Genomic DNA, 26,772 nt, shown 5'->3' with positions numbered 1-26,772 from the left:
CTACAACTCCCAGCATGCCCGGACAGCCTTTGGCTGTGCGGGCATGCTGGGAGTTGTAGTTTTTCAACAGCTGGAGGCACACTGGTTGGGAAACACTGATGCAGATCATCTGATGAACAAGCAACATGCTCATTCATAGTGTGAAATCATTGCTTAGGCAGCAGATTAAATAGTTTCTGGACAGCAGATCGTGCTGTGTAAACTGATCTGCTGCCCAATGACAATGAATCTGCATGAGGACGAGAGATGGTAGTAGCCATAACTTGTCCCCATACAGTGGATGTGATCACTGCATGTACAGTAAATACAGCTCCTTCCTCCCCTAATTGGAAGGAACACTTCCTTCCTCATAATTGCCTGCTTGGTTGGCATGTGCCTTTAGACACCAGGGCTCCATTGGTGTCCAGATATTAATGTACGTAGTAAAATCATTGCAAATCAGATACTAACCTACAAAATTGAAAAACTAAAACCCCACTGCAAATCACATTCCAACTAGGTAATTTAACCACACCACCATTAAAAGCTAATCAGGATCTTGCAGTTTTTGCTCAAGCCATCACACCTGACACTTTCTAGTACAGAAACTGCCCCTGACATTGTGCAAAAGATTACCTTTAGGGGAAATCTTCCGAACTTCATCAACATAGTCGCTTGCCCTATAATCAATCGGGTGAGTAACTCCATTCTCTTTAAGTGCCTCATGCTTGGATGCAGATGCAGTCCCAAATATTGTGACTTCTTTCACGGTTTTACAGAGCTGAATGGCCGCGGTACCAACACCACCTGTCGAAAGACAAAATTGAGTGACCTGTTCGAGGGCATTCATGGCATTTAAAGGGGTTGTCCAGGATTACAAAAAGATCTGTGGATGAGGCAGAGCTGCAATACCAGACAGCCCATGGACAACCTTTCTAAGGCTACTTTCACACCTGCATTTGGTGCGGATCCGTCTTGTATCTGCACAGACTGATCCGCACCGATAATGCAAACGCTTGTATCCGTTTAGAACGGATCAGTTTGCATTAGCATGAACAAATGCAAACGGATCCGTTTTGACTTACACTGAAAGTCAATTGGAGGACGGATCAGTTTTCAATTGCACCATATTGTGTCAGTGAAAACTGATCCGCCCCCATTGACTTACATTGTAAGTCAGGACGAATCCGTTTGGCTCCGCATAGTCAGGCGGACATCAGAACACTGCAAGCAGCGTTTTGGTGTCCGCCTCCAGAGCGGAATGGAAGCTGAATGGAGGCAAACTGATGCATTCTGAGCGGATCCTTATTTATTCAGAATGCATTGGGGCTAAACTGATCCGTTTTGGGCCGCTTGTGAGCCTTGAAACTGATCTCACAAGCGGACCCAGAAACGCCAGTGTGAAAGTAGCCCAATTCTGAATAAGTACTTTAAAAACTGTGGTTAATATGCTCAGTACGTGTCGATATTTGTACACTTCTCAGGTTTTATAAGTCTATAAAGCTGCATTAAACAAAATCCAACCTCAGTAAAAGAACATGGTCACCGCAACCACAAGACTGATTCGGTAAAAGCTTATTGTTCACAGTCGCTTCACAGCTGAAGAGGTCCGCTCTGATAAAAGTGGTTGTATATTCTGCACAAAAATCAGATTCATGTCATCTGTTCTATAAATTCCTGGAATTCACTTATTCCTTCTAAGCGTGGGTGGAAAATACAATGTGTATGAGAGGCAGCAGAGAACCATGGCAGTTCACTCAACGTTACTATTATCACACCAGATCCTTCAAAAGTACTATGGGAAAGAGGTGCAGATAAGGTCTGAGATGAATTGGTCAAAAAGTATAGGACGAGCAGAAGCATAAATGGAGTCCATAATCAAGGGAGTTATATGGCATGGGGAGGTAGGGAGAACCTGTTTGCCCCCCAAAACAGAGTCACTCTTTCCCATGAGCTGTGATTAGCATTGCAGTTTGTCCCCATTTTCTTACTTTACACCAAGCCAGAAATACCAATTACTACCTATGGTCAAGAATGCCACAAGAAAAAAAAAAACTTATTCTGAACCTCTTTAAGACTGTGCCTTAACTTCCCACCTAGAATGTGGACGCCTGCCTCTATGTAGCCACACTAAAACCAGGATCTGCATCCTCCCTATTGTGCAAGTCAGAATGTATTCTGGGTACAAACGAGGTAAGCAGTACTCAATGTCAGGTAGTACTCTAAATTACTTTGAGACAGATCTCGAATATGGGATTCTGTTTCAATATTTGCAGAGGGTTGAAACCAGATCAAAGAACTGGAGAGGCTACAAAAAGGTGGGCTTTATGAATATAAATGAGATCTGTAAGGCTAGGTTCACATCTGTAGCAAAGGTTTGGGAGGAACATCCATCAGAATCTGAAAAAAAAAAAAAAAAAAAAGAAGGCAGAGGTTTTGTCCAAACTGGAATCCTACCACATACATGAACCTAGCTTTAGAGATGGTGTCATTAAAGAAGTTGACTCTGGATATTGATGACCTATCCCACCGGCCAGGGGGCCCACTTCCAGCACTCTGCCGATCAACTGTGTGAAAAGGAAGCTGTTCACTTCACGGTTTACCTGCTCGCCTTCAACACAACAGTGGCGAGCGGTGTGATTTCAACTTCGTTGTCCCCACTCAAATCAATGGGACGGCTCAGTCCTACGAATGCAGTGTTCTCTTCAAGGAGCTGATTGGCGGGGGGCCAGCAGTCAAGGCCCCCCCACCAATCCGATAGATGACCATTCCTGAGGTTAGTTCATAAATATTACAAAAAAAGCAGAGAACCCCTTTTAACATGCATGGTCAAAGAACCAGGCGATATTCATGACACATGAAAGGAGAGTTAAGCATCAATTCAGGAAAGGATTCTGTACAGTCAGAGCAGGCAAACTGTAGAAGCAGTAATTGTAGATACTATGTCAAATATATAATACTTATCTAATAGTGAATGACATTGAGGGTTATAATTAATCTAAAAAAATACCGATTTATAATTTATTGAGAAACTTGAAGTTGATGTTTTCCCACAGAATGGTTACAAGGCAAATCGTTTTTACACAACAGGTTTACAATACAGAGAATGTGTTCAATATATTTTCAGGTAGTTTATAATTATTATAGTTGGTTTTGGTCTGTGTTCAATAGTAAATTCAGAGCTTGGCTGGATTGCCTTTAGCAGAGAGCAGTGCATTGTGGGAGCAAATCACCATTACACGTTAGAGCTCAGCTGTCCGGTCACATGAATGTCTGGAGAGCACAAACCGCACATGGATTTCAAGGAGGAACCAGCAGAAGTTTTAGCTTTAACACTGGAAGTGAGAGGTGAAGACCGTGGAGGACAGAATCCACACAAAAAAAATAAATAATGAAATTGAGTATAAAAGTAGAGTTTTTAGAGCTTTACAGCGAGATCCAGAGCTGAACTCTACATCTAAATTGGCTCAACATGTCCACTGAATGCAGAATGTCAGATCCATGAATTTACCACAGTGACGGTAATTCCAAGATAGTCTACAATATACCGTACTCACAATCCTATTCCATTTCTACCAGATACAACTTGAAAAAGATCAGCTTCTGGGCACAGCAATGTATATAATACAAATATGTGGATGTCCTATTTCTAATATATGTAGGACTAGAAAAAGTACCCGATACTGCCCAAGTATAAAGTGTTAGGCCGAATGCACACGGCCGTGAGCGCACGGAGTCATTGGTTGCTATGACGCCGTGCGATTCATGCCGCCGCTGCACTACAGTAATACACTCGTACGGCCGTGTGCATTCGGCCTTAGTCTGTTTATTGGATTTGTTCCAAGGGTGCCCAGGAGGCCAATCCATGTTATTGTTAGGGAAAATTGCTAGCAGCGCTATATACCCTAGCAGTTACACTCATTTTTTACTGTCCCCCATAAGGGACCTCCACTGGTGTAAAACTGTTGAAGACTGAAAGAGCCGAGAGCTTCTATTGGATAATAAGGGTCATGTGACCGGCAATTAGAATATGAGTGAAGGAGCTGTGAGCTTTTATTGGCCAATATGGGTTGTGATGCGTCATATTTGCATTTTTTGGGAATCTCAAGAATGGTACTGTACATCCTAGAGCATAGACCTTCATGAAAACCTTCCCAGACACCCAATGCACCTATGTGCCAAATCTGGTGTCCAGTGGTTCAGGTGTTTGGGTGCCTATAGGGGGACCAACAGTCTTTCATTTTATTAATATAAAGTTTACATATTTACGTGCCTATTAGGTTATTACATGTATTCATATATTGGCATGTGTGAAGGGAGACTGACCTTTAAGGTCCTATTCTCCTTTGGACAGGCTCTTAGACAAACACCATATATCAAAATGTTAACTTTGCAAGGTTACCCTGATTAAAACAAGGTGGTACTCCCTTCATTTTGTTTAGATGTCTTTGTGGTAAGATTTATTTTCTTTTCCTGTACAATACTTGAACTTAAACAGGAAGTACCATAATTGGACAGGAAGACAGATCATTATAGGCCGGAAAGAGAAAGGAAGCCCGTTAAGCGCTTGCCATTAAGAAAAAGCAGGAAGTGATGTCATTCTTAGGAATGCTCCCTTAAAAGCTACTATTAAAGGATGTCAAATCCCATTCCGCTGTGCATTCTCATGGGTGAAACAAAGAGGCCAATGAGTGTCAAACATGTCACTGGTTGGCAATAATTTCAGCAGGAAATGATAGTAATCTATTTTTAAGCTCATATGACTTTATCCAGGCCACTAGAAATAGGATTGTGTGCAAAGGATTGCATTTCTAATCTCAGCTCTAGTCCAATGTGGGAAGAGCCCCGTAACCACCATACTGACGACTTACCTGCAGCCATGTGAATGAGGATGCTCTGTTTTGGTCTAAGGTTCCCAAAGTGGAATATAATCATATAGGCAGTGATGTAGTTTATCAGAAAGGCTGCACCTTCTTCAAAGCTCATTCCTTCTGGCATGATGAAGGTGCGATTAACTGGCACAGTGACCAGTTCTTGCCATAAGCCATACCGGTTGAGGACCATCACCTTGTCTCCAACCTGCAAACAAAACCAAAATAAGAGTTTTAGGTCCTAGACTACCAATGTATAGTTTTTTTTTATAGTGATTACGGTACTTTTCTAGTATTGCACACAAGTTCATTTTATAATTATTTTTTTATAAAAATACAAAAATCGTCCAAATTGGATTTATGGACAAGTCAACTCCCAGCCAATATTTATTACATCCTACTAAACATGGCAACATTTGCAAGAGCCTAGAACATGTCTGCTGCTCAGGTACAACAATGGCCACCACACGTCTGGCCCTTGTGCTGATGTGAACCTGGCTTATGGCTAATATTTAGCTTGAAGTTTGGATAAGAGATCGGATGGATGTGAACAGATTTTCCCTCTTAACCTTTCCATGACAAACTATTCAGTTTTTTCAGGAAACCTCTGACAGTCTTCGGTGACAATTAGTAGATGTTTGGGCGCTTGTTGAAACACCTTGGAAACCAAATCACTGCACACAGAATTAATCCACTTCTGCTCTTGAAACAGTGGATGGTAAGCCAGGAGCTTATTTACCAGACACTTCTAATAGAATTGTTCATTTGTACAAGTGTGTACAGTTACTTTACATTTTATATGTCAACCAACCAGTTTACAGGCAATTCTAAAGTTCTCAAAATCCTCTTGAATAAGCAGACAGAATCCAAGGAAGCCACCAAATACCTTATGCAGTTTTTCTATGGAAGTCTATGAAAGTACCACAGTTTTGGTTAACCTACATCAAAAGGTACAAGCACCACCTGAAATGGCAACGTAGTCATCTTCCACATCTTCATCCCTTCAGCACGTATAGGCAGAGAATGTCTGAAGTCTCAAGTTTACAGGCTTGGGTCCTTTACAAACAGTAAAGTAGGTTGTATTGTGCTTAGTGTATGGTCACTGCATGTAAACCCAAAATCAGCCTGCCACAGGTGACGTGTGGTTTAACGCTGTTCAGTCTGTACTACACATACTTTAGTAGCAGATGTGGTCTAACTGCCATGAGTTTCCCTATATATAGCACCTCATTGCTTTTTCATGTTCCCACCATGTGTGGGCTTCCCCCGTGTTCTGGTTTTGGCCTTGGGGGGGGGGGGGGGGGGGGAATCAGGAGTGGGCTATGGTACATGTAGATCCCTCTGAATAAGATTGTGTTCGGTGGTGTTCCTTTTTTTCAGTCTTTATGTGCATCTTCACTGAACCTTCCTCGACAGCCATCCAATCTCTTCTAGCAAAGCACCATTTATACCAAAAATTTCAATCACTTACCAAAGCATTTTTTTGGTTTTATGCAGCCCTTTAAAAAAGGTGTTCTCACTTCAGCAAATTGCATTCATCATGTAGAGAACGTTAACACAAAGCACTTGCTGATGTATTGTGATTGTCCATATTGCCCTCTTTTGCTGGATTCATTTTTCCATCACATTATACACTGCTCATTTCCAGGGGTTACCAACCACCCTGCAATCCAGCAGCGGTGGCCGTGCTTTACACTAAAAGAGAACCTGCCAATCTGGCGGGTGGAGCGGTCGGGGCTCACAAGCAGCAGCTCCCATCCTGACCACCTTGTATTTGTACTGCAGCAGTGGCTTAAACCCCCTTGATATGAGCAGTGTATAAGGTGATGGAAACATGAACCAAGCCAGCAAAGGGAGCAATATGGACAATCACAATACATTAGTAAGTGCTATATAAAAGTAGAAACTAACGTGCTTATTAAAACTATACCTTTATTATTAGCTGGGTTGTGGAGCAAAACATAGTTTGCTCAAGTGATATCCTATACATAAGAGATACTCTAAAAAAATCATCTTTCTAGTTTCCCTTTACATTAGTAAGTGCCTTGTATTAACTTTCTCTACATGATAAAGCTTTTCTTACTAAAGCAAATGGCATTTAATGCTTAAAATTTAAAAATGCAGAAGTCCTGCTCAGTAATTCACCCCCACTTACAAAAAACACTATACTGTGCAAAATTCACTTGGCATTGTTGCCAAAAATACAGATTTGAAAAAAGAAAAAAAAGCCACAACATGATGTAACCGGCCTGTAAGTTACAATAGCTCACATGGAGATCAGTCACTGACGGTGAGGAACGGGAGGGGGCATCTATGTGGTAACAGCATCTGTTCAATACTAGTCATCTATACACTGTCACAAGGGTTAATGATGTGGCATGCTGTGGTAAAGGAAGCCAACACAATGTCAGGAGTTTTGGCCCGGAAACTAACAGATCATGTGCAGGCAGACCAAAGCTTAACTGTGAATTGCCACAATCGGAAAAGTGTGATCCAAACAATGCTTAATAAAAGCAAAAGATATCTTAAAATGAAGATTGGTGGAGAGCCAAAAATGCAGAGGCAGATAAGCTTGTGTAAAAGCAGCTGCTACCAACCGTCATCTCATTCTTGGTTTAAACTTAATTCTTAATTTCTTAGCTCTCCCTTTAAGGAGTGGGGGTCATCTATATAGGCTTCTCAGTAGAGATGCTTCCCATATGTTCGTACTGGAACATCAAATGGTCTCAACTGGAGACAACCTTCCAATATAATGTGGCAGTTTTTGCTGGTTTTCTATATTTTTGCAAGCCCAATTTTCTATATGCGTACACAAACTTTGTGTCCAACATTACAGAACTGGCATGTGTGCATGTCCTACTATTAGTATGCCATGACTAAAGGTTACCAGACAGTCCGGTCCATAAATATTGGGACAGCGACACAATTCTAACATTTCTGGCTCTATACACCACCACAATGGATTTGAAATAAAACTAACAAGATGTGCTTTATCTGCAGCTTTAATTTGAGGGTATTTACATCCAAATCAGGTGAACGGTGCAGGAATTACAACAGTTTGCATATGTGCCTCCCACTTGTGAAGGAACCAAAAGTAATGGGACAATTGGCTTCTCGGCTGTTCCATGGCCAGGTGTGTGTTATCCCCTCATTATCCCAATTACAAAGAATTCTTTCCCTGGTGAAGAAAACACCCTTCACAATAGTTGGCCAGATCAAGAACACTCTCCAGGAGGTAGGTGTATGTGTGTCAAAGTCAACAATCAAGAGAAGATTTCACCAGAGTGAATACAAGGGGTTCACCACAAGATGTAAACCATTGGTGAGCCTCAAAAACAGGAAGGCCAGATTAGAGTTTGCCAAACGACATCTACAAAAAAGCCTTCACAGTTCTGGAACATCCTATGGACAGATGAGACCAAGATCAACTTGTACCAGAGTGATGGGTAGAGAAGAGTATGGAGAAGGAAAGGAACTGCTCATGAGCCTAAGCATACCACCTCATCAGTGAAGCATGGTGGTGGTAGTGTCATGGCGTGGGCATGTATGGCTGCCAATGGAACTGGTTCTCTTGTATTTATTGATGTGACTGCTGACAAAAGCAGCAGGATGAATTCTGAAGTGTTTTGGGCAATATCTGCTCATATTCAGCCAAATGCTTCAGAACTCATTGGACGGCGCTACAGTGCAGATAGACAATGACCCAAAGCATACTGCAAAAGCAACCAAAGAGTTTAAAGAGTTTGTCACCCCATTAAACCGTTATTTTTTTTTTTTTTCTTTACTAATATTCCCTATAGTGCGATCTCATGATACATAAGCAAATTAATCATTTTGGTTCAGTAGAATTTGCTAAAAAACGATTTTTAAAATATGCTAATTACCTTGCTACCAGCAAGTAGGGCGGCTACTTGCTGGTAGCAGGGTAATTAGCATATTTTAAAAATCGATTTTTAGCAAATTCTACTGAACCAAAATGATTAATTTGCTTATGTATCATGAGATCGCACTATAGGGAATATTAGTAAAGAAAAAAAAAAAAAAAAAAAAAAAAGGTTTAAGGCTACATTCACACGTCCGTATTTTTCTACATCCCGATTTTCGGTCCGTTTTTTGCGGATCCGTTGTTCCTGAAATTGTTTCCGTATGTCATCCGTTTTTTGCGGATCCGTTGTTCCTGAAAATGTTTCCGTATGTCATCCGTTTTTTGCGGATCCGTTGTTCCTGAAAATGTTTCCGTATGTCATCCGTTTTTTGCGGATCCGCAAAAAACGGAAACATGTGAAAACTCAAATCCGACAGTATATTCTAACACAGAGGCGTTCCCATGGTGATGGGGACGCTTCTAGTTAGAATATACTGAGAACGGTGTCCATGACTGCCCCCTGCTGCCTGGCAGCACCCGATCTCTTACAGGGGGCTGTGATCCGCACAATTATTGTGCGAATCATAGCACCCTGTGAGAGATCAGGTGCTGCCAGGCAGGAGGGGGCAGACCCCCTCCCTCCCCTGTATTAAATGTGCCCAGTGCGGCCTCACCTCTCCTACTGCCATGGTTACTTAGCAATAAATACAAGCATTATACTTACCTGCGACTGCGAGCTGCGATGTCTGACCGGCCGGGAGCTCCTCCTACTTGTAAGTGAAAGGTCTGTGCGGCGCATTGCTTTTAGCACAGACCTGTCACTTACAAGTAGGAGGAGCTCCCGGCCGGACACACATCGCAGCTCGCAGTCGCAGGTAAGTATAATGCTTGTATTTATTGCTAAGTAACCATGGCAGCCAAGACTGCAATAGCGTCTTTGCTGCCATGGTAACCGATCGGAGCTCCAGCGATTTAAACTGGGACTCCGATCGGTACTCTCCGCTGCCACCAATGATGGGGGGGGGGGGGAGAGGTGAGGCCGCACTGGGCACATTTATTAATACTGGGAATCCGCACTGCCACCAATGATGGGGGGGGGGGGGGGGCGGGAAGAGGTGAGGCCACACTGGGCACATTTATTAATACTGGGAATCCACACTGCCACCGATGATTGGGGGGGGGGGGGGGGGGGGGGGAGAGGTGAGACCACACTGGGCACATTTATTATTACTGGGAATCCGCACTGGCCACCAATGATGGGGGGGGAGAGGTGAGACCGCACTGGGCACATTTAATACTGGGGAGGGAGGGGGGTCTGCCCCCTGCTGCCTGGCAGCACCCGATCTCTTATAGGGGGCTATGATATGCACAATTAACCCCTCAGGCGCAGCACCTGAGGGGTTAATTGTGCAGATCACAGCCCCCTGTAAGAGATCGGGTGCTGCCAGGCAGCAGGGGGCAGTCATGTACACCGTTCTCAGTATATTCTAACTAGAAGCGTCCCCATCACCATGGGAACGCCTCTGTGTTAGAATATACTGTCGGATCTGAGTTTTTCACGAAGTGAAAAATCAGATCTGTAGAAAACTTACTGGGAATCCGCACTGCCGCACTGGCCACCAATGAATATAGAGGGAGGGGGGCACATTTAATACTGGGGAGGAAGCCTAATTTCCAGGAACGGAATCCGCATAAAACGGATGACATACGAATGTCTTCCGTTTTTTGCGGATCCATTGACTTTGTATTGGTCCAGGATCCGATTTTTCAGGACAAGAATAGGACATGTTTTATATTTAAACGGACATGCGGAACGGAACAACGGAAACGGACAGCACACATTGTGCTGTCCGATTTTTTTCCAGGACCCATTGAAAATGAATGGGTCCAGATCTGGTCCTGATCTGTTCCTGAAAAAACGGAACAGATCAGGAAAGAAAAAACAGACGTGTGAATGGACCCTAATGGGGTGACAGAAACCCTTTAAGGGAAAGAAGTGGAATGTTATGCAATGGCCAAGTCAATCACCTGACCTGAATCCAATTGAGCATGCATTTCACTTGCTGAAGAGAAAACTGAAGGGAAAATGCCCCGAAAACAAGCAGGAACTGAAGACAGTTGCAGTAGAGGCCTGGCAGAGCATCACCAGGGATGAAACCCAGCGTCTGGTGATGTCTATGTGTTCCAGACTTCAGGCTGTAATTGACTGCAAAGGATTTGCAGCCAAGTATTAAAAAGTGAAAGTTTGATTTGTGATTATTATTCTGTCCCATTACTTTTGGTCTCTTAACAAGTGGGAGGCACATATGCAAACTGTTATAATTCCTACATCGTTCACCTGATTTGGATGTAAATACCCTCAAATTAAAGCCGACAGTCTGCAGTTAAAGCACAACTTGTTCGTTTCATTTAAAATCTATTGTGATGGTGTATAGAGCCAAAGATGTTAGAATTGTGTCAATGGCCCAATATTTATGCACCTGACTATCAGTTTAAAGTCAATCAAAACCACTTGTTTTAGCTGACCATTAACGGACTAAGCTAGTCAGACAAACGATCTTTCATCTAAAAAAGATTGCTTGTGGAAGGAAAATCTCTTTGAAAGAAGGTTCCCAGAGAAGATCTTTTGTCTATCGCCCGGTTTCATTGAACATAAATGGTTAGTTTAATCAACTGCAACGGTCCATATGGACCAAGATGTGTACGACTGTCTGAAAAACGATCATTCACCAGATGACTGTTCAACCATCTAATGTGTATGGCCAGCTTAAGACTTCACCTCGTGCCCCAAAAACATGCAAGTGATGGTTACTCGGTGCTAGATTCTAATCAGGGGTCAGTGCACTGGTAAGGTAATAGCTAGCCATTTCTAAAGGGGGTATCCCATGACTAATGTACTTATGATATTGGATTTTCATTTTTTACATGGCAACCTCTTTCTAACAAAGCTAGAACTAGTCCTGTGCCTCACATGGATCCAGAGCTCTTCCCATTCATGACTCCGACTGTTCTGCTAGATTTATTTCAAGCCGTCAGCTCAGAGAAGGTCCTTTGTCAAAGGGTGCGTCTTGTCTGCTACAGCTGCTGGCAGTGGAAGGATGGAACTGAGCATGTGCGTCCACCTCAGTGAGGTGGGCAGAAAATAGAAAGGGGGAAAACAGCAGGTGAGGTTATACAGAGATTTTATTAATTAACTCTGTGGCCATATTAAGTTCTCAGTTACATGGAACTACAAATGTAGTCAGATCCAGGTGCTGGTGTGAAAACAGTAGAAATTTTTTGGTTGGACAACCCCTTAAGTACACAACTGTGGACATGTCGCATCTCTTCTAGCCACACCTGAAAGACCACATTTGTGCAGCGTGGACAATTTCTGAGTCTTGGCATTATGTCTGGGACACTATATTCCATAAAGTTATACTAAAGTGTTTAATGCTGGACCACTTCAGACACACTCAGATTTTTGGAGCTAGATAATAGTTAGGAGAGGACACCATGGCCAAACGCCTTTAACAGCAATGAATTCAAAGAGTCAGAGTTTTCCATTTGCAGGATTGGCTATGAAGCCAAATCCTGATGTAACGTTCCACCTCCCATGTAAACAGAGGGAGAAAACTGGAATTTATGAGGTTAGAGTAAAGCAGTTTGGGTTACTAGAGTTCATGCTGGGGAAAACAAGGCAGCAGAGGCAAACAGTGGTGTCTACCAGCACTTAACGTTTTAAAGACGACCAGTCGGCTCATGACAAGCTTCGTAAACGTCCATGAAATAACTCTGGAGTACCTTTTCTTACTGTCCCTTGGTTATTCTTCCCAGAAACCTGAATAAACCGATAAGGGAGATGTTAACTACTGGTGACGAGCATGTCTCCACAGTGACCCTGTCCAATCCATATTGTAACATGTTCAGCCAAGTTAGGAGATACAGAATGGACCTGGTATTGGCATTTTGGGAACTGTACAGACTATTGGCATAGCACAGAAAAGGTGGCCAGATCTGGTTTGGTTAAGCTGTTTGTCAACCAATGCCATGGAATAAAGGATCATGATTAGAAAAGACACTACAACATTTCAGATACATCTTGAATTTGTGGGCAAGCCCTCCAAGAACGCTTCACAATGAAATCCATATTAATCACCTCAGTCTGGCATTTTCTGAAAGAGCGGCAGGTTTTCCCATGGTGTTCCCGCCAGTCAAAAGCAGCCCAAGAGGAGCTTATAGTAAGGCTACTTTCACACTAGCACTTTTGCGGATCCGTCATGGATCTGCAAAAAACACTTCTGTTACCATAATACAACTGCATGCATTCGTCATGAACGGATCCGGTTGTATTAGGTCTTCTATAGCCATGACAGATCTGTCCCCCATTGACTTTCAATGGTGTTCAAGACGGATCAGTTTTCTATTGTGTCAGAAAATTGATCTGTCCCCATTGACTTACATTGTGTGCCAGGACGGATACTTTTGGCTCAGTTTCGTCAGACGGACGCAAGCAGCGTTTTTGTGTCCGCATCCAGAGCTGATTGGAGGCAAACTGATGCATTCTGAATGGATAAGGATCTCCTCAGAATGCATTAGGGCAAAACTGATCTGTTTTGGACCGCTTGTGAGAGCCCTGGAATGGATTTCACAAACAGAAACCAAAACGCCAATGTGAAAGTAGCCCAACACTTGTCTACATCACTCAAATAGCATACCACAATGGATTGTGCCACCCAAAAATGAAGATGCACTTTGATTATGTACCACCTTCTATAAAGTGACTACCAGTCATTTTCGTTGAAAATCTAGTGCCAAGAGTTCAAGACGTCAACCAAAATCTATTTTAAAACATGTAACTTTGCATAAGACCACCAGGGACTACACCACCACCTTAAAGGGGTTGTCTCACTTCAGCAAGTGGCATTTACTAATGTACTGTCCATATTGCCTCCTTTGCAGGCTTGATTAATTTTCTAACGAAAAATACAAATGTGATAGCACTCTACATCCAGCAATTTGCCTCCATGCTGGATGAGGCATTGGTGTACATTTTGGCCAAAGCGTAGTAAGCCACTCACCACGTCAAGGTCGACTCTATTTGAGTGGTCCCTAACTCTAGTTCCTACCTGTTCATGGGCCATGACAGCCACACAAAATCCAGGGAATGCAGGTCAGCATGCACGCCAAGTACACTGCTTTTAACCCCGTCCGGTGCCATTGCTATTGATTCATTTTCTCATCATATTATACACTGCTCATTTCCATGGTTACGACCACGATGCAATCCATCAGTGGTGGTTATGCTTGGACACTATTGGGGAGAAAAATAAAATAAAAATATATAAAAGCCTCCCTCTTGTGGCCAGGACTATAGGAGCGCACATAGGCTAGTGCCCTTTCCTATAGTGTGCAAGCATGGCCAACACTGCTGGATTGTAAGGTGGTCCTAGCCATGGAAAAATGAATCCAGCGAGCAAAGGAGACAATATGGACAAGTGCCTTGTATCAACTTTCTCTACATGATAAATGCCATTTGCTGAAGTGAGACAACCCCTTTAAAAGACTTTCCAGGTGGACGCAAGCTTCCTATTTGAAGACTGCAGTTACTTGATATACACTAGTTTATCAGACACAAGTCTTTCTAATACAAACTTGGCTCAGAGCCGAGAACTAAGACTGTTAATTAATATTTGGCAACAATGCAAGACCAAATCTGAGTCCAATCTGTAAATGAACAAGACTTCAAACAGCTCGGGGCTTGGAGACATTCCAGAATAACAGTATACAGTCTTTACAAGACCTTGAGACAAGTGAAACCTGTAAGTCTGTCCCCAGCAGGACATTTCCAGAGCACATCTCCATGGAAGGCGGCAGACGTGTGAAATGAAGGCTCGGTGTAAATTGGAAATAATGCCATCAAGTTTAAAGGGCATCTGTCAGCAGATTTGTACCCATGACACTGGCTGACCTATTCCATGTGCACTTGGCAGCTGAAGACATCCGTGTTGGTCCCGTGTTCATACGTGCCGCATTGCTGAGAAAGTTTTAATAAATGCAAGTGGTGCCCTTTAAAGTTTCTATAGATTAACGTTGGCTACTGCAACATATCCACATCTATAGAGGAGATCCAGGTCTGTGGCTCAACCCCGAACAGATTGTGGTCAGCCATTTGCCTATAGTCTGCTTTAAATTGGGCCACTGTGGTACACTATTGTGTTAGATCTACTGGGACCTTTGGTGGGCCAATCCATCTACGGTAAAGATTGTTGTCAGGCCTACAAACAGCACCGGTGCTGTTTGTCAGTCATTAGAATGGGTCTGAGCAGCACAGCCCAGGTAAAGTGTTGCAGAAGCAGATTCAAAACCAATGGGCACTTCTACAGAAGATCTCAGCTTCGTATTTGGACACTGAAGTCCGGAAAGTGTTACGTTTTGTGCTGCAGACAGCATCTTTGTACCTCCGCAGTTCCAGAAACAAAGCCGGGCCAACTTACACACTTCCTGTAGGAATCTGGCAGTTCAATAGATCATTTTTCTAGGCTGAAGTCAGACAAAGCCATTGGTTACTTTCCAAAGATTTTATTCCACTGGCAAGAGCTCACTGAGGAAGAGTTCAGTGTGCAGCGGAAAATTCAATTATTGTGGGATGTCAATTTATTCAGTTATGATGTGGGTTATAGTGCAGGCTGGGGCACAGTGTACCACCCAAAAACCAGCTCTAGGGGGATTACCCACTTATTGGAGCAATACGCACTTCAACTTGGGTATCAAAAGGTCTCAGGGGACCCAAAACGAGAAGGGAAAATTAAGTATCTATATACCCCACAGCAAGTAATGGGTGAGGGGGTGAGGGGGTCTGTCTATTTAGGCCATGTCGAACATGGCCACCATCTTGGATCAAAGGCAAATTTTCCCAGTGGGAAGGGGCTCACGTAGCATATCAAAGAAGAATTTTCCCAGAAATTGACTGGCACAATCAGGTTTGTGGTTCAGGAGTTAACACAGAAAGTTCAAATCAAAGTCCTGTGTTCAGCACCAGGGACAACACATTGAAACATCAAATAGCGGTGCATCACAGGGAACGTTCCCGGTTGTTGCTGCAACTTTCTGATAACATTTTGAACTACAAGAGAGATATTGCAAATCTGATTGCAGCAGTCGATTTCTGGGAAAATTCTTCTATAATAAGCTACATGACCCCCTTCCCACTAGAAAAATTTGCCCTTCATCCAACATGATGGTTTTCAAGATGGCGGCCACATTCTGGACATAGCCTAAAAGATAGGCCCCCCCCTCACCTGTTACTTGCTGGTGTAGTCATATTTAATTTTGCCTTTCATTTCTGAAATAAAAGGTTGTCCAGAGGTTCAACTTACTAGTTGCAGTAGTTGTATTATCTGCATTGAATATTCCTCTCCCCCCCCCCCCCCAAAAGAAAAAAAATAAATAACCACACTAATCTACCTCTTAGATTCCAGTGTATTCTGGGAGATCGATTCAGGTGAATACGTAATTAAGCGGCATCCATTCGGCACAGACCTGTTGACGTGCACAGCGCGGCTCAACAGATGGAATCTGCCTTAATGAAGCAAATAGGAGGTGGGCGAGTCTGGCTTCTGGAAATGTGATTACAGAGCAGCGACTGTAATAGGAAGCAATCGGAAACAGGCACTGCTTAATTAATGCAACACTGTACAGCAGGGATAAACCACCAATTCCTTATTCTGGTAGGAGCTCGGCAGGAGAAGCCACCGGCCCACTGCAAATCTGATAACTGGCATGTCCTTTTACAGTCCATTCTAGAGACTTAAAGGGGTTCCCCTTAGAGAGCTGGCTTGTCTACACATACTCCTCTGTGCCCGATATCAGAAGGGGTGGAAAAGTGACACCGAAGACAGTCATATGGCCACAAAGACCCAGAGTGCAGTTGCATCTCTCCACTGATGGCATGGAGGCCGCTATCAGCCATGTTCTAAGAGGGAACCCTAGAAATGCCACCAGAGGAGCAATGAAGTATTGTGTAGTAGTGGTCCACATAATGCATAGACAGTTTCCTTCCGTTACAGCTCATGGACAAAGGCCTTGAAATGAGGACTTTTCTACCAGGGCATTTGAAAGTGGCTTTATTAAAGCAAGCATCCATGGGGTGCTCACTCTTTCACTGGTGATGTGGGTGTTAAATTAAAATCAGACAAGAACCCTACAAAAAAAAGGACAGTGAAGCCTGCACCTGTACAGAAGGTCTTCTAGAGCCCTCACATTTGCTCCAGTGTGCAGCAGACCATTCAAACAGATGATGGCTCAGGGTGCTGGGAGCAAGACCCCCACCAAGAGATATTAGTGACCTACCCTAACCACAGGCCAGTAATATTAAAATTCTGGAAAACCTCTAACCAAATTGTAGACCTTGCCACATTTTGCAATATGACACTAATAGATAATTATATTAGTTTGGTGAATGTCAGTGGGTTGACCCATCAGGCCACATGTGTTTTTTTCACTTCATGTGCTACGCGAGCCTAACAATTGCGTGACAAGTACCAGTCAAGCAGTGAACCTTGCAAGTAATAAGCCCAAAATGTGTTGAAATGCACTTGCCCAGAAAAAAAATAAAAAAATAAAAACTGAAAAAAAACACCATGATGTCAAAGCTCCTCGCCACCCCCTCACCTCTTCCCCTGCTGCTCAATTCTTCAGATTCCTTCAACCATCCAGAGACCACAAGAACCAGACACAGGCCCCTATTGTAGAGCTGAGCCGCCTCTCACCATACAAGAATAAAACTTCTTGTGAGTTACTAATAGCAAGAGGAACCAGTGACAGAAGATTTGGCATTCTGCACAAATCAGATCACTTACTATAATCCTACTTTTTGTAAGTGACGAGAATCAGAGAGAAGTCCTGCCCTCAAGAACAAGTTCCTCCACAAGATGACCGGCAATGTAACTGGATGAGAAAAAAAAATAACCTGAAGCAGAAACAGTTTCTTCTAATAGATTTGTAATCAGTGACCCAAAAATACTGGTGTGCTACTATATGATTAGAGAGGACACTGGACCCAATGAAGCACTAGGTGAGACTACACCCCTATGGTGACATCACAGTACCCAACGTGTAACAGACCTCATACCATAGAGAATGTGGGAGGCTTTGCCGGTTTCCATGCATGAAGTGTTTCACTAGCTCAACTTGTAACTATCTTTAATATTTAATTAGGCAACACTTACCCAGCTATATATAGGGCCCAAAGGGCCATGAGCCGGTGCACGATGCCTCATTCTGTATTCAAACACTATTAGGAAAACCCACTGATGTGTAGAGGAAACATGACTTTTACAACATCTCACCATAAGTGGTTATGCATTTATGAATTTCTATATTACAATGGTTTCAACTGAGATTTACATAGGAGTGAAATATGAGTTAACCATACATGTTCCAGAACCCAAGCCCGACTTAATGACTACACTAGTTCAAGGATGTTCTGCTGTAAATCCAGTGTCCATTAAAAGCCATGGACACTTCTGAAATCACTGGATTTAGCAGCAAGAGCCCGGACATTTTTCAGTTATATACAAATGCCCTCTATCACTGTGGGTAGCACTAAGCTTCTGTAGTAGACCTGTGTGAGAGAAGACTCCTCCATAATGATGTGAAATCAGACATTGAAGGTGAACCTCAAAGCACCTTAGAGCCTGAAGGACATCAAAAACTTTCTAGTAAAACAGACATCTTAAGTTTCCTCACTACACGAGTCCTTCAGTTCAGTTGCAAAGACAACCCTAAGAAACCTGTGAGTGGGCATGGTTTCCAATAGGGACACTACCATCCTCAAATTCTTACCAGGGCACACAATGCAGAGATCTCCTATGCCTTTTTTCTAGTGAATGATACCCTCAACAAGTTAATGGGGTATTATGGAGGCTCCATATTGAGGGCTTCGATCTTGGACCTATGAATCTCCAAGAACCAAAAGGTGGGAGACCACTGGTCTAACAGATCACCAAGTGGTACAATACACTCAATGGTTCTTTGGGGTTTATAAAGCAGAGGTCTGAAATCTGTGGCTTTTCGGCTGCTCTGGAACTGGGAGTGGTAGCTGCAGACAGGTGGTAAACCACTGCTATGCTGGGATGTTGGACCTCATCTAAAATCATTTACACAAGTGAAACAAGAGCTAGAGAGTCCGTGTGTGCTTAAAGAAGCAAGCCATTATGAGCAAGGTGCTAAAGTGAGTTGCTGTGGTGTGGACGACGCCTGTTACTTCTGTACAGAGTGCGAGCTGTGGTGGTTTCCTTTGACAAACCATATGCCATCTACATTTGTATAACTGCAATAATGAACAGTGTGGCCATAGTGTACGAGGTGTCAGCCTGTGCACCTACAATAATACAGGGTCATCATGGAGTTGCACTTGGTTAAAGCACTGCTCATGTGGTAAACTGTATAATTTAACATGTTTCCCATGAGATCACAAAATACTTCTATGGGATATTCACCAACTTCTTTTCCCCCAGTTCCAGGGGCGGATTGAAACCTTAAAGTGGCCTTGGAAAAAACCTAAGTGGCCCCATGTTGTAGGTGAGCTTAAACTGACAGAAGATGGGCAAAAACAAGTAGGCAGTGCCTGCAATACTGTAGTGCAATGCAGAATACCACAGGACAATACTGCTGCCCCAACCTCCGTATTCAACTATATCACCATCGTGAAGACAGTGATACAGTGGAGTTCAGGAGGGCACCTGCAGCCGTTGGACATCAGATCCTTATGTACCTCGCCTGAGGCCATCAAGAGGGCTTGAGTGGCCCCCTGGGCATTGGCCCACCGGGAAATTTCCCTATAGGGTCTACAGCCAATCTGCCCTTGTCCAGTTCTGCTCCAGAGGTATTGCAACCATTCAATACATAAGGGGAGGGGAGGGGGGGGGGGGGGATTATTAAACTGGTGTAAAGTAGAACTGGCTTAATTATCCATAGCAACCAGATTCCACCTTTGATTTTTCACATCTCCTTGGGAAAATGAAAGGTGGAATCTGATTGGTTGCTGTGGGCAACTAAGCCAGTTCTACTTTACACCAGTTTGATAAAGCTACCCCACCGTGGCATAGGCTGTAATGCAGTGGTATACAATGTATACCAGTGCATTATAAAAGCCATCCCTGCTAGCAAGTGTAAAAAAAAAAAAAAGGTTAATACAGTTTATATAAACAAAAATAAAAAATTTTCCATTAAAGTGTTTTATTTTGTAAAAGTGGTAACATGTTATTTACACCACCATGTGAACGCAAAGAAACAAAAGATAATGACATTGTTCCTATATTATTCCTGCTAAACATTTACAAAAAATTGGCGGGAGTCTGCAGTAAAGATACTGCTGGGTGTTACCAGTAGAGGGTGTGTCTGACTGTATCCAATCAGTGCTGGTGTCACTGTGCAGGGGCACATTCCCAACTGGCAACACCCACATGTACCTTTAGGCCTCATGCACACAGCCGTTGCAGATTCCGCAGATGGATCCAGACCCATTCAACTTGAATAGATCAGTGATCCGTCCGAATCACAAAATATAATTTAAATTTTTTTTTGTGTTGGAGGCATGGAGAGAAACCCCACGGAAGCACACCGTTCCACATGGGACCTTCTGTATTGTGGACCCATTCAACAACCATGTGCATGAGGCCTTACTGCAAGCAATTCACTTATAAACTTCTAGTAGGAATAATAAAGGAACAGCACAGCCATAAGAATAGATGCTCCAGAATAGTTATCACATGGGGATGCACGTAGTTACTAAACAAGACAAGACATGTCAGGAGAGGAGACAGGTCCTCTTTAAAACAAAACAAAATGCTGCAGTCCCAAGCCAGGAAGTTTTGGATGTCAAACCCTTTCCAGACAATCCAGTTCCTTACATCCAGACAAAAGTCTTAGCAACCTAGTTGTATTACCTTAAAGGGCTTCTGTCACCCCACTAAAGTGATTTTTTTTTTTTGGGGCTAGTTAAATTAGTTATATAGCGATATATGAAAATATAATTGTGTTCCTTACTTTGATCCAGCAGTTTATTCAAAAAATGAAGTTTTATCATATGCAAATTCGGTCTCTACCAGCAAGTAGGGCGTCTACTTGCTGGTAGCTGCTGCAGAAATCCGCCCCCTCCTCTTGTTGATTGACAGGGCCAGCCGGGATCTCCTCCTCCGGCCAGCCCTGTCGGAGTTTTAAAAATCGCGCGCCTGTGTTGAATCGGCGCAGGCGCTCTGAGATGAGGAGGCTCGTCTCCTCAGAACTCCCTCAGTGCGCCTGCGCCGATGACATCACCGAAATAGAAGACGTCATCGGCGCAGGCGCACTGAGGGAGTTCTGAGGAGACGAGCCTCCTCATCTCAGAGCGCCTGCGCCGATTCAACACAGGCACGTGATTTTTAAAACTCCGACAGGGCTGGCCGGAGGAGGAGATCCCGGCTGGCCCTGTCAATTAACAAGAGGAGGGGGCGGATTTCTGCAGCAGCTACCAGCAAGTAGACGCCCTACTTGCTGGTAGAGACCGAATTTAGTTTCAGTTCTTCCTGGAGGGTTCGTTTAAACCAAGTCTATTCTCTAGAACAAGCCGTCACTTCGGCCAACCATCCAGTGGTCAGACTGCCATGATTAGTCTCAGACCTTCCACAAAGCTTTTCCTTTACAGCAGCACGTGCCCCTTTATTGTACACTTCATTTCATTGAGATTTTTACAGCATAAAACTATCCTAATCACTGATCTGGTCCACATGCTGAAGATTTCTTGCTGAATAAAGCTCATTTCATCATCACATCTCAAATTACCTTTATGTTTGCTGCCAAGATTACCAAGGTAATTGGTTTAAATTGCCATGGAAACAAGGTTATTCCCCCAGAATGCCCAGCCAATAAAAGCAAGCACTGCATTGGCTAATAGAGGAGAGTGACAGCTTTGGGCAATCCAAAGGAAAAAGTAAATGTGGATAAACTAACAGAGGATGAACTGTCTTTAGTTTCGGGGGGACTCATTTTAATTGTATCACTTGACATCTCATGTAGCCAACGCAACATGCTGCAATCTTGCCCAATGTTTCTTCCCCCCCCCCCCCCACCCCCAGTAAAGGAATAGTTCAGGTACAATTCACATACTTCTGGTCCTCAGGGGCGGGGCACAACACAAGGACTCCTGTGCTCTGGATCCTTTTGTCATGCCCCGCCTCCTCACTCCCAGAACTAGGCATAACAGTAAGGGTCCATTCACACATCCGCAAAATGGGTCCGCATCTGGTCTGCAATTTTGCGGAACAGGTGCGGACCCATTCATTTTCAATGGGGCAGGAATGTGCTGTCTGCATTTGTGGATCCGCACTTCCATATCCTCCAAAAATGAAATAAATAGAACATGTCCTATAGAAAAGGCCTTTTCTATGAGAGTGCCGGCGATGTGCGGTCCGCAAAATACGGAACGCACATTGCCAGTGTTTTGCGGATACGCAAAACACATACGGATGTGCGAATGGACCCTTAAGCTCAGTGTAAGGCTACATTCACACGTCAGTATTTTTCTATATCCCGATTTTCGGTCCTTTTTTTGCGGATCCGTTGTTCCTGAAAATGTTTCCGTATGTCATCCGTTTTTTGCGGATCCGCAAAAAACGGAAACAGGTTTAAATTTCAATAAGCAAATACAGTTGGATTTCTTTGGAAAAAAAAATAAAAAAATAAAATAAAAAGTGAATAAAAGTCTAGTTATGTGTTACCTCAGGTGCCATTTAATTTCCAGGAACGGAATCCGCATAAAACGGATGACATACGTAATGACATACGAATGTCTTCCGTTTTTTGCGGATCCATTGACTTTGTATTGTTCCAGGATCCGATTTTTGCGGAAAATAGGACAAGTTTTATATTTTTTCGGACATGCGGAACGGAACAACGGAAACGGACAGCACACATTGTGCTGTTCGATTTTTTTCCAGGACCCATTGAAAATGAATGGGTACAGAACTGGTCCAGATCTGTTCCGCATAAAACTGAACAGATCAGGAAAGAAAAAACAGACGTGTGAATGGACCCTTAAGGCTCATACATATGCCCATGGTTTTTGTCTGCATCCAATACAATTTTTTTTGCAGTTTGGATGCGGACTCATTCATTTCAATGGGGCCACAGAAGATGGGTGTGGACAGCAGTGTTCTGTCTACACCCAACACTGTTGACAGCACTAGGTAGGGGCTGGTGAGAGCAGGACAAACATATCATTTGTGGAGTTTTTATCAAGAGTATGGCGATTATGAGCCTCCATTCTGCAGGATTCTGCTCCTGAAAGTGCCCAGGAGACAGCGCTTCACTGAAGAGCTCCCTGCATTGAGCCGCTTCACATCCCTTACCCTCTGCTCTAAGGGACAGCTGTATTGATCTCCTGGTTGGACGCTTCAGCCGTCACTCAGCAGAGGGGAGGGACTATGGGCCAGCTCAATGCAGAGAGCAGTACAGTGAAGCTCTGCCTCCTGGGCACTTGCAGGAACAAGAAGTTTATATTCACACTACCTCTAACAAACTCCACAAAAGCTTATACTGCTCTATACTGAATAGATTTCTCCTCGGCTTCATGCACGAGTTTCACTCCTCACTGCTCCTTGGTTTCCAGGCTGCTGCAGCAGCAACGATCTGTGCACTCAGGACACGCTGCAGCCAATCATGGGCCTCAGCAGAGAAGTCCTATGCACTGCTGAGGCTGGCGATTGGCTGCAGCAGTGAATTGTGTGCATGGATCACCACCGCGGCAGCCAGGAAGATAATGTTAACAGTGGGAGGACCACAGCTCAGTGATGGAAAACATCAGCATAGTTGAGGGAGTCTGCCGGATGGCTCTGCCACTACGCAAGCACAGACAGGCTCCTGGACACACGTGCAAATCTAATGTCGCCAGGCAATCTGGAGATAGAGAGGAAGTGAAAATACAGATCTTGCCAGAAAAACCTCAGCATAAGATGTACATGAACACGTAACCAGAATGTATATGTGGCATGTGACATTCTGCAGTCTCCACACAGGTCACTAAACCACCCCCATACATACTGCCAATGCATTTCTTCTGTTACAAGACCCTTAGAAAATCTTCCATTTCTCCTTTCCTTGTGGCAGTGGGTACTAAAAAGAGCAACATTCATATCCTCTCACTGGTACATGGCATGGTGCCCATACTGTATTCACATAATGGGAACAATGGATGTCAAGTACAACCAACCTGATTACTGTGTGCTTGTGACCAAGACGTCTAGCTAGACAGGTCAAGGAATCCGAATGGATAAAGCATGCAAAAAAAGCCAAGGGGCTTCCAACCACAAAAGGCATTTCTGCTGCATGCTACCCCTAATTCAATTTAAAAAAAGACTGTTAGGTAAAACCCACTGTGACTGGCGTGCCTTGGGTCCACCAGTAAAAATGTTTTTGAGGCCCACTGAAAAGCTACATGCAAATATTCCCTGCTCACACAGGAGCAGGATTGATCATGGGGGTCTCTGCAGGGACTTCAAGAAGGCAGGTCCCTGGGGAAAGAGGACACTGACTGGTCTGCCCCTGTACCTAGAAGTCAACTCAGCCACCAGATGGATCTCCATTAAACTGAACAGACTTAAAAAATATGGGGTGCTGTGCCACTTTTGCAGGGGGTGGGGGACTAGGGGATTCACCCATTTCACTGTGGGCCAGTCAGAAACCCTGGGTAAAACACAATCAAATTGGGTATGGGCAATAATTTAGGTACCTCCTTAGAACATGTCAAAACTCAAACTTTGGTTTGGTGCTCCAACAGAACTTTCCAAAACAGCAAAAAGACCTTACTTCAAAGATTAGGTGTCAATAACAGATTTCTACGAGCATTTGGCAACCTGAAGACTATTCATATACATTGTTTTTGACATGGGTTGTTTCCCTTCAAAAAGAAAAGATCTCCCCAGCAGCCAGACCCATAGTCAGATGAAGTTGCAGGCAGGCAAACCATCCACTCCCCCCTCAAAAAAAAACTAAACATACCAGGATTTCTCTGAAAATAGCCCCAAGGCGTAAATACATTTGTTGTACACAATGGGCCTCACAAGCCTAATTGACAACTGTATATACAGTAGGGATCGACCGATATTGATTTTTTAGGGCCGATACCGATAATTTGTGAACTTTCAGGCCGATAATTTATACCGATATTCTGGGAATTTTCATTTTTGAGAAAAAAAAAAAATTCCTACACAAATCTGCTGAAAATTAATATGTTTATTGTTAGTGTATTTTTTTGTTTATTGTTAATGTGTATTTTTTTTTTTTTATAAGTCTTTTTCATTTATACTTAATATTTGTGTTTTTTTTTTTTACTAACTTTTAGCCCCCTTAGGGACTAGAACCCTTGTCCTATTCCCCCTGATAGATCTCTCAGGGTGAATAGGATCTCACACTGTCCCTGCTGCTCTGTGCTTTGTGTACACAGCAGCATGGAGCTTACCATGGCAGCCAGGGCTTCAATAGCGTCCTGGCTGCCATGGTAACCGATCGGAGCCCCAGGCTTACACAGCTGGGGCTCCGATCGGAGGAGCAGGGGAGAGGGGATCCTGTGGCCACTGCCACCAATGAGTAATACTGGGTGGTGGGGGGGGGGGCGCACTGCGCCACCAATGTTTTTACTATTGGCCGGGATTGGGGTGGGGGCGCACTGCGCCACCAATGATTAATACTGGGGGGCTTGGGGGGGGCGCACTGCGCCACCAATAAAGATGAGTCTCTCAATCATTCATATACAGGAGGCGGGAGCTGGCTGCAGAATCACATAGCCGGCTCCCGACCTCTATGAGCGGTAGCTGCGATCCGCGGCACCTGAGGAGTTAACTACCGCGGATCGCAGCTATCGCTCATAGAGGCCGGGAGCCGGCTATGTGATTCTGCAGCCAGCTCCCGCCTCCTGTATATGAATGAATGGCTTATCTTCATTGGTGGCGCAGCGGCCACAGCCCCTCCCCTCCTCTTCTCTTCTGTCATTGGCGGCAGCAACACAGGGGGAGGAGACACTGCTTCCTTCTCCCCTGTGCTGCGGAGGGAACACAGAACGCGCTGAGAGCAGCGCGTTCTGTGTTCCCCATACGTTATCGGTATATTGGCAAAATAGATGCCGATAACGTTCAAAATCCTCAATATCGGCCGATAATATCGGCCAAACCGATGATCGGTCGATCCCTAATATACAGTGGTGAGGTGGCAGCAGCATCAGGAGACCACAGAGTGACCCGGGGACAGTGGGGAGATGGGTGGCAATAACAGTACCCGCTGACAATTGTGGGTGTAAGGAGCACTTGACATCAGATGTGTGGTATCAGGAGGGCGGCAGCATCAGAATAGTAGCTGAGGCAGGGAGCCAGAAGAAACCAGTCTCTTGTCAAGGTTTGGGTGAGGCAGCATGGATGATCTAATCTGATTCATCAGGCATTGGTGGGTGGAAATCCTGGCTGATCCACACCTGATTAATCTTGACAAAGATCAAGATTTTAGGTGGACAGGAGAGTTCTCCTTGGGGTAACTATGGCCCGCGCCACACTACTGGCCGGGCAGGACAGCTTTACAAGGGCAAACTCAGCCAGTTGCGGCCACAAATCCAGTTAGGCTGCCCAGTAGATCTTCAATGTGGGGTGGCAGGGTGCTGTCCAAGTATGCCACCACCTGCTGGTTCAGGTTCTGCTCCAGGTCTAGCTGCTGGTGAGTAGTTGCTTCACTAGGCGGGTTAAGAAAGCTTATCATAGACTCTAGACAAGCTGCGGCTGATTGAGCTGGTACTGCTCCTATTCCCCCCCCCCCCCCCCATCTTGAACTGGTAGCAAGGGTCCAACAAGGTGGAGAGCCAGAAGTCATCCCTCTGCTGAATGGTGAGAATTCGGCTGTCACTACCCAAGCAAGTGAGCATGCAGCGGGCCATTTGCGCAAGTGACTCGGAGGGACTCCCTGCCTCCATCTCCACTGCATACTGCCACGGTGTGCCTGGGTCATCTGCTTAATCTATCTCTTGCTCCTCCATATGCTCCTGCTCCTCCTCTGTCA

At 44.2% G+C, this 26,772-nt stretch overlaps 1 protein-coding gene across 1 annotated transcript in view; it reads right to left on the bottom strand.

The window, feature by feature from the left end:
- The window catches only part of VAT1 (vesicle amine transport 1), a 48,718-nt gene that overhangs the window by 8,889 nt on the left and 13,057 nt on the right, over positions 1–26,772 (bottom strand). Inside the window, exons 2-3 of the mRNA XM_040434670.1 lie at positions 4,851–5,058; positions 616–786 (exon numbers count right to left, since the gene is read on the bottom strand). Coding sequence (XP_040290604.1) covers positions 616–786; positions 4,851–5,058 — 379 coding nt within the window. The remainder of the gene's footprint in view (positions 1–615; positions 787–4,850; positions 5,059–26,772) is intronic.

The sequence above is a fragment of the Bufo bufo genome, chromosome 6, assembly GCF_905171765.1.
Source record: "Bufo bufo chromosome 6, aBufBuf1.1, whole genome shotgun sequence".
NCBI lineage: Eukaryota > Metazoa > Chordata > Amphibia > Anura > Bufonidae > Bufo > Bufo bufo.
This window is presented reverse-complemented; position numbering and strand designations above follow the sequence as displayed.